At 39.9% G+C, this 9,287-nt stretch overlaps 1 protein-coding gene across 1 annotated transcript; it reads left to right on the top strand.

Moving 5' to 3' along the window:
* Positions 1–871: 871 nt before the first annotated feature.
* Positions 872–1,284, top strand: mrpl34 (mitochondrial ribosomal protein L34). Its single transcript, XM_088326190.1, has one exon. It carries the CDS (start codon positions 872–874, stop codon positions 1,205–1,207), a length of 336 nt encoding a protein of 111 aa, XP_088182316.1. The 3' UTR covers positions 1,208–1,284.
* The last annotated feature ends 8,003 nt before the right edge of the window (positions 1,285–9,287 follow it).

The raw sequence follows: 9,287 nt of genomic DNA, 5'->3' as shown, positions 1-9,287 counted from the left end.
GGGCGCCTTACCATCTAGGCTACTGAGCTGGTAACATGAGGAAAATGAATAATTCTTAAGAAGGGACCGCACATTATTTATTTTGTACTATTGATGTAGTTGTATCTTCATAGTTTTTTAGTCATAGTATTTGTGTCGTAGTATTTTTGTAATATAGTGTTACTGTAGTAGTATTTTTGTACTATTTTGTTTGTGTTTTTTAATTTTCAGATCGAAAGCAAAATAATATATCGGGTCCCTTATTTTTGCCGTTTGTTTCAGGGAAACAAATTAAATCACAGTCATCAATTATATCGAATCGCAAATATCCAGAATCATGATATAAATCCAGTCGGCACCCGAGTATCGCGTGACCGACCCATATCGTCCCGCCCCTTTTTGTTTTGTTTTCGTGGTTGACTGTTTTAACCCCACGCCCAATAATTATAATCCGGTAATAACATATTAATGACATAGTTACAACATAGCAAGGATAGACTTGTTATTTCAGTATGAAATGATGAAATGAAATGATCTGCATTTTATATAGCGCTTTTCAAGTCAATGACTTCCCAAAGCGCTTTACAATGTGCTCCACATTTCCCAATAGCGGCCTTGCAGCCATGTAAGGCGCTAACCGGCTTATTAGGGGTTCTGTGTCTTACCCAAGGACACTTTGACATGTAACAAGGACGAGCCGGGATTCGAACTGGGATCCCTTGATCCCAAGACGAGCGCTCTACCTCCTGAGCTACTGCCGCCCCAGTACTGCTTATCAAAACTGGTAGCCCTTGGTGCTAATCAGTAGGAAAAAGTAGCTCTCAGATTAAAAAACTCCCAATATTAGGTGTATCATCAGATGAGGTATTAAACACAGAAAAACAAAGTGACAATGAATCGTTTTCATATTCTCTCTCCTAGCATCCCAGCAATAAACAGGGATCCTCACCTCCGATTCTTCAGCAACTGGCTTCTTCCCAGAGTTCCCGCGGGCCAGCAGATGTCCGCCGGCAGGCCTCTTCCTCCCCAAGCCGAAGGCGCGGGGGTCTTCGGCCAGCTCCCGTGGCAATACCAGCAAGTGCGGACCAAGAAAAGAGGAATGGAGTACCAGCCCAAAAACCTGAAGCGCAAGAGGACCCACGGCTGGATCAAGAGGCTCAGCACCCGAGGAGGAATCGAGGTGATCTTGAGAAGGATGTTGAAGGGGAGGAAATCGCTCACGCACTGAGCGCGGGAGGGACGAAATCCCGCAAGGACTTGTGTGTCGGGTGGACGAGCGATACTTGGGGCGGGGTGGGCGTTCGATTGCGGGTGGGGGGATTGAAACTAGGAGTTTCTTTTGGCGGTGCATTCAATTGCTCCTGTATAAATGAATGAATTATTAAATCACAATCGGAATCATGTTGTGACAATAATGCCTTTCTTTTATAAATCAGTTTTCTACAATGCCAAAAAAAATCTCATCCTATTTGAAGAACATTTTTTGCTTATTTTAAGTGATTTATCTCATTTTTATGTTATTTTAGTGTAATGAGACAATTTATATTAAAAATAACAAAACTAGGGCAAGCTTGTGTGGACAGTATTGGGCTGAAACATCTTCGATGAAAAATTAAGACCGGCGTAGTCTGTTGCTAAATGGCTACCATGAGTGGCTTGAGAGGGAAATAATGGTAAAAAAAAGATCACAATTATGTAGTACTTTTTTTTTTCAAAATGGGGTGTGCAAACTTTGAATTGGGTTAAAACATTTGCAATGGGGTCGGGCCAGGAGGAAATTGCTGCCCTAGCCTGCAGCCATACGTTTTAAATATGTGGCTAAAGAAGGAAACAATAAAAAAAAACCGAACATTAAAGGCCTCTGGTTGCTGAGAGGAATATTGTATTATTTAATTTGTATTATTCTAGAGCAGGGGTGGCATTTGGTTAAGACATTTTTGGAGAGGTGGGGCCAGGAAGAAAAATTGACTGTCATAACCTGCAGCCAAATGGCTAACATGAGTGGCTAGAGAAGGAAACAATGGGGAAAAAAATCCAAGATCACAATCATGTAGTACTTAGGGGAATATTTTATTTCGATTTTTCTAAAACGGAGTGTGCAAACTTTGAATTGGGTTAAAACATTTGAAAAGCGGTCAGACCAGGAGGAAATTGCTGCCATAGTTTGCAGCCATACGTTTTAAATATGTGGCTAAAGAAGGAAACAATGAAAAAAAACAAATACTAAAGGCCTTTGGTGCTAAGAGGAATATTGTATTATTTAATTTGTATTATTCTAGAGCAGGGGTGGAAAAAGTTTTTGAGATGCAGGCGGCATTTGGTTGAGACATTTTGGGAGAGGTGGGGCCAGGAAGAAAAAAATGACTGTCATAACCTGCAGCCAAATGGCTAACATGAGTGGCTAGAGAAGGAAACGATGGGGAAAAATCGATCACAAGCATCCGTTGGTTAGAGGAATGTTATATTATTTAATTCAAAGCTTTATTTACATGAAGTGACTAACGATAACGGTTAACAGCTAGCCTTAGCAAAGTAGCTAACATGAGTGGCTAGAGAAGAAAACGGGGACAAAGTCGAAGTTGCATGAATCACAGGACTTGGTGACCTTCACATATAGAGCTCAGCTGAAGAAGGTGGGTAGCCGTTAAGTGCCTAAAGCACCACCAGGAGGCGCTATCTTTACAAAATGGTCACTCTAGCTTTTATAGTGCTAAAATGGCCGCCAAGCGTTTTAGCTTCAAGTTGTGTAATATCATTACAAATTTCTAAACCTAAAAGCTTTAATTACAAAGAGCAACCAACAACAATGGTTAGCGGCGAGCCCGAGACTGCAGCCAAATCGCTTACGTGACTGGCTAGAGAATGAAACCGTGGAAAAAATGTTGAAGATGCCTGAATTTCTGGACTGGACTGGCGACCATCCCATGCAGGACTCGGCTAGTGCCAAAAGCACCGCCAGGACGAGCTACCATTGCAAGATGGCCATCCGTGCTTCTGTAGCAGTAAGACGGCTGCCAAACATTTCAGTGTCTTCAAAGGGCTTCTCATTTAGTGTAATATTATTAAAAATTTCTAGACCTAAGAGTTTTAAAAAAATCATGTTTATGCTCATTATTTGAATTAATAGGGTTATATTTACATAAAGGAAGTCCTTTACACCAATAGAGGGCGCTGCATATTGGTTAGCAAACAAAAGTCACTAGATCAACCCAGATGTGTTTCAATCCATGATGTTTATTTAGTGTAAACGCTTTTCTACCTTAGTGGAATTCCTCTATATTCGGAATACATTCACAAAATCATGTAGCAAAATAATTTATGAATGACAAAATCTCATCTGAGAAAAATAAACTATTTTTTTCTGTCATGGTCACAGTGACTGGAATGTGAGATATTGCAGAAGAATGTTGTTGTTTTTTAAATTTAAAGTGCTAAATAACACATCCTGAACACAGTATGCATTCAATGCAGGCTTAAAAAAAAGAGACTCCAACCTGGAATGAGGCTGAAGCTTCTTGCACACTGCATCCGGAATGGATGCGTTCGGACGCCGCGTGGAATTTGCAAGATGTCCATTTGTTGCGTCTCTGTGTCCGAATGGTTTGGAAAATTAATGGGGGTTCAAGATTCTTGATAATCCGGGGTCCCCAACGCTTTTCTAGGGCCGAGCTACCTTTTGTTACTATTTAGCACCCACTTTGGTTTGAATTTTTAAAATGGCATCTTGGCTAGGTGACTTGCTAACTAGCTAAAAAGTAGCTTGAGAAGGTAAACAGGTCAAAAAACCTAAAGGGGCTAGATAGCTAGCCAAAAGGATAAAAAGCCAACTAAATAGTCGGATAGAAAGCGAAAAACAGCTAGGTATGTGGCTAGAAAGTAGGCCAAAATTTAGCTTGATACCTAGCAAAAAAAGTTCAAATGTTAGCTAGATAGCATACAAAAAATGTAAAAAGCTTGCTAAGTAGCTTGATAGTTAGCTAGAAAGGTAAACTGGTAAAAAATTAAACGAGCTAGATAACTAGCTGAAAGGGTAAAAAGATAACTGAATAACCAGATTGCTAAAAAAAAGCGACACAGCTAGCTAGAAAGGAAATGCAACATTTAGCTCGATAACAAGCAAAAAAAGATCAAATGTTAGCTAGGTAGTGTACAAAAAATGTAAAAAGCTTGCTAAGTAGCTTGATAGTTAGCTAGAAAGGTAAACTGGTAAAAAATTAAACGAGCTAGATAACTAGCTAAAAGGGTAAAAAGCCAGCTGAATAACCAGATAGCTAAAAAAAAGCGACACAGCTAGCTAGAAAGGAAGGCAACATTTAGCTCGATAACAAGCAAAAAAAGATTAAATGTTAGCTAGATAGCATACAAAAAATGTAAAAAGCTTGCTAAGTAGCTTGATAGTTAGCTAGAAAGGTAAACTGGTAAAAAAAATAAACGAGCTAGATAACTAGCTAAAAGGGTAAAAAGCCAGCTGAATAACCAGATAGCTAAAAAAAAAGCGACACAGCTAGCTAGAAAGGAAGGCAACATTTAGCTCGATAACAAGCAAAAAAAGATCAAATGTTAGCTAGGTAGTGTACAAAAAATGTAAAAAGCTTGCTAAGTAGCTTGATAGTTAGCTAGAAAGGTAAACTGGTAAAAAAATAAACAACTACATAACTAGCTAAAAGGGTAAAAAGCCATCTGAATAACCAGATAGCTAAAATAAAGTGACACAGCTAGCTAGAAAGGAAGGCAACATTTAGCTTGATAACAAGCAAAAAAGGATAAAATGTTAGCTAAATAGCATGCAAAAAATTTAAATAGCTAGATAGCTTGTAAAATAGCTAAAATGTAGCTTGATGGTTAGCTAGAAAGATAAACCAGTCAAAAACTAAAATGGAGCTAGATGACTAGCCTAAATAGTAAAAAGTCAACTATATAGCCAGATAGAAAGCTAAAACAGCTATACGGGTATCTAAAAAAAAAAAAAAAGGCCAAAACTAAGCTTGATAACTAACAAAAAAATGATAGAATATTAGCTAGATAACGTACAAATAATAGATAACTAGCTAAAAGGGTAAAAAGCCAGCTGAATAACCAGATAGCTAAAGAAAAATCGAGACAGCTAGCTAGAAAGGAAGGCAACATTTAGCTCGATAACAAGCAAAAAAAGATAAAATGTTAGCTAGATAGCATGCAAAAAATGTAAATAGCTAGATAGCTTGTAAAATAGCTAAAATGTAGCTTGATGGTTAGCTAGAAAGGTAAACCAGTCAAAAACTAAAATGGAGCTAGATGACTAGCCTAAATAGTAAAAAGTCAACTATATAGCCAGATAGAAAGCTAAAACAGCTATACGGGTATCTAAAAAAAAAAAAAAAAAGGCCAAAACTAAGCTTGATAACTCGCAAAAAAAATGATAGAATATTAGCTAGATAACGTACAAATAATAGATAACTAGCTAAAAGCGTAAATAAGCCAGCTGAATAACCAGATAGCTAAAGAAAAATCGAGACAGCTAGCTAGAACGGAAGGCAACATTTAGCTCGATAACAAGCAAAAAAAGATAAAATGTTAGCTAAATAGCATGCAAAAAATGTAAATAGCTAGATAGCTTGTAAAATAGCTAAAATGTAGCTTGATGGTTAGCTAGAAAGGTAAACCAGTCAAAAACTAAAATGGAGCTAGATGACTAGCCTAAATAGTAAAAAGTCAACTATATAGCCAGATAGAAAGCTAAAACAGCTATACGGGTATCTAAAAAAAAAAAAAGGCCAAAACTAAGCTTGATAACTAACAAAAAAATGATAGAATATTAGCTAGATAACGTACAAAAAATAGATAACTAGCTAAAAGGGTAAAAAGCCAGCTGAATAACCAGATAGCTAAAGAAAAATCGAGACAGCTAGCTAGAACGGAAGGAAACATTTAGCTCGATAACAAGCAAAAAAAGATCAAATGTTAGCTAGATAGCATGCAAAAAATGTAAATAGCTAGATAGCTTGTAAAATAGCTAAAATGTAGCTTGATGGTTAGCTAGAAAGGTAAACCAGTCAAAAACTAAAATGGAGCTAGATGACTAGCCTAAATAGTAAAAAGTCAACTATATAGCCAGATAGAAAGCTAAAACAGCTATACGGGTATCTAAAAAAAAAAAAAGGCCAAAACTAAGCTTAATAACTAACAAAAAAATGATAGAATATTAGCTAGATAACGTACAAAAAATAGATAACTAGCTAAAAGGGTAAAAAGCCAGCTGAATAACCAGATAGCTAAAGAAAAATCGAGACAGCTAGCTAGAACGGAAGGAAACATTTAGCTCGATAACAAGCAAAAAAAGATCAAATGTTAGCTAGATAGCATGCAAAAAATGTAAATAGCTATATAGCTTGCTAATAGCTATAAAGTAGCGTGATTACTGGTTAAAAAAACGACTATAAGGGAGCTAGAAAGAGTAAAAATCCAACTAAAATAGCTAGACAAAAAGCTATATTGCTATCAAGAAAGGAGGTCAATATTTAGCTTGATAACTAGTAAAAAAGGTAAAATGTTAAGATAGCATACAAAAATTGTAAGAAGCTAGCTAGATAGCTTGCAAAATAGTTTAAAAAAGTAGATTGATAGCTATCTAGAAAGGTAAACTGGTAAAAAAACTCAAAAGGAGCTAAAATACCTAGCGTAAAACGTAACCTATGCAGTTCTTTGAGACATTTTGTGATTAAGGGTGTCACAAATAAATGTGATTTGAATTGAATAATATGCAGAATATCACAGGGATCAGGACTCTGTATATCTCTCCATTTGAAATCCGACTTCCTTCCTCCTGTAGTTCATAAAATCCTCATCGGTTCCGGAGGCAGTGTGCATGAAAACGCTGAGATTAATATCGTCTATTTGTGCGTTTGAGGTGCGATTCGTGCAATAGTGAAAAGAAATCGGAAGAGTCACATTCCTCGTGCTGTACAATTATATACATGGAAGCTGTTTGTTAGATGCTTTGTGCAAAGTCGACGTTTCACATGGCAAATGAGTCACTACTTCGTAGGTGTTTGTCCAGGACAGGGGTGTCCAAACTTGGATCTGGGGACCATTTAAAGCAGGGGTGTCAAACTCATTTGAACTCAGGGGCCACACGATAGAACAAACATTCTGTCGGGGGCCGGACTAGTAGATTCAAAAGAAAAGAAAAAAGAGGGATAAAGAAAAAGAGAGAGCGTGAGAAACAAAAGATAAAAAGTCATGAGAGAGAGAGAGAGAGAGAAAGAGAGAATGGGTGAAAAGGGATGGAAGAGAGAGAGAGAGAGTGGGAGAAAAAAGGGGTGGAAGAGAGAGAGAAAGTGGGAGAAAAGGGGTGGAAGAGAGAGAGAAAGTGGGAGAAAAAGGGTGGAAGAGAGAGAGAGAGAGAGAGAGGGAAAAAAGGGGTGGAAGAGAGAGAGAGAGTGGGAGAAAAGGGGTGGAAGAAAGAGGGACAGAGAGAGAGAGTGGGAGAAAAAAGGGGTGGGAGAGAGAGTGGGAGAAAAAGGGTGGAAGAGGGAGAGAGAGTGGGAGAAAAGGGGTGGGAGAGAGAGAGAGAGAGGGGGAGAAAAGGGTGGAAGAGAGAGGGACAGAGAGAGAGAGTGGGAGAAATATGGGTGGAAGAGAGAGAGAGAGAGAGAGAGAGAGAGTGGGAGAAAAGGGGAGGGAGAGAGAGAGAGAGAGAGTGGGAGAAAAGGGGTGGAAGAGAGAGACAGAGAGAGAGAGACACAAGTACAGTGTCTTTGTTCGAGGCACCTGGCTTTGGCAACATCAGGTGGACATATTCCAACCTGCAACTCGTTTTCCTCTTGCGCTTCTCTGAGTGTTGTCCCGCGGGCCGGATTCAATCCCTTAGCGGGCCTGATCTGGCCCGCGGGCCGCCTCTTTGACACCTGTGATTTAAAGGACAATCAAATGATCCAAGGACAGTTTGGAATAAAACCTCTTTTGTGAAATCAAGAACACCGAGGTATTCATCCATCCATTATCTGCACCGCTTATCCTCACTAGGATCGCAGGGGTGCTGGAGCCCATCCCAGCCATCTTCGGGCAGGGGACACCCTGAACTGGTTGCCGGCCAATCGCAGGGCACACAGGGACAATTTGGACCGGCCAATTAACCTGACACGCATGTTTTTGGAATGTGGGAAGGAACCGGAGTGCCCGGAGTTAGGAGGAAGTTAGCCGGTAACCGACTAAAGGCCACGTTTCTTAATGCCAAAGATCCAAAGTGTGCAAAGACCTCTCACTCTGACCAGGTTGCTGGTGAAATGAAGCGCATTTCTTGCGGACGAGACAAAAGTTAGCAGGTATCCAATTAGAGGCCACGTTTCTTAAAGCAAAAGATCCAAATTGTGCGCAGACCTCACTCTCTGACCAGACTGCTGCTGACAGTAAGTGCTTTGTTTGTGGACGAGACACGAGTTAGCAAATATACAAATAAAAACCACGTTTCTTAAAGCTAATGATCCAAATTGTGCACAGACTTCTCACTCTGACCAGGCTGCTGGTGAAAGTAAGCTTATTGCTTTTGGACGAGACACAAGTTAGCAGGTATCCAATTAAAGGCCACGTTACTTAAAGCCAAAGATCACGCAAGCACAGGGAGAACATGCAAACTCCACACAGGAGGTTCGATCTCATGACCTAAGAACTGTGCCGCACACGCTTCTGTTTGCTGTTGGCTTTTCCTAACCGGGATTGTTCCCGTTTATTGTTGTCTGTTTAATTTCGGGTTCCAGTTTAGTTTCCGTCTGTTTTTGTCCTGTTTATTATTTTCTCTAGTTTTTGTCCTGTCTGGTTTCTCCTGTTAATTTTCGATATCCTGATCCGTTATTTATTCTGCCTGTCACTTCCTATCCGGTATCGACCCCATCTGTCCGATATCAACTCGGGCAATTGGAATCGGTCTCGTCCGTCTCTGGCTTCCTGTCCTTCCCCGCCAGACCGGCTTCCTAATGTGCATGAATCCCCATTTCTTATAAAATAAAAAAAAATGTTTTGTTCCCACCACATAATCATGAAGGATAATGTTGTTTTACAGTAGATATTTTTAATATATTTATGCTTTACGGGCAGCACGGCGGCCAGTGGTTAGTGCGTGTGGAGTTTGCATGTTCTCCCCGTGCATGTCAGGTTAATTGGCCGGTCCAAATTGTGCCTAGGTGTAAATGAATGAGCGAATTGTCTGTCGCTGTGTGCCCTGCGACTGGCTGGCAACCAGTTCAGGGTGTCCCCTGCACACTGCCCAAAGATGGCTGGGATGGGCTCCAGCACCCCCGCAACCCTACTGAGGATAAGCAGTGGATGGATGG

This window comes from Urocampus carinirostris, chromosome 1 (genome assembly GCF_059441175.1).
Source record: "Urocampus carinirostris isolate Australia breed hairy pipefish chromosome 1, RoL_Ucar_1.0, whole genome shotgun sequence".
NCBI classification, from domain to species: Eukaryota; Metazoa; Chordata; class Actinopteri; order Syngnathiformes; family Syngnathidae; genus Urocampus; species Urocampus carinirostris.
This window is presented reverse-complemented; position numbering and strand designations above follow the sequence as displayed.

Coding starts and splice junctions, on each gene's coding strand:
- mrpl34 (XM_088326190.1), top strand. CDS start 872: ATGAATCGTTTTCATATTCTCTCTCCTAGCATCCCAGCAATAAACAGG.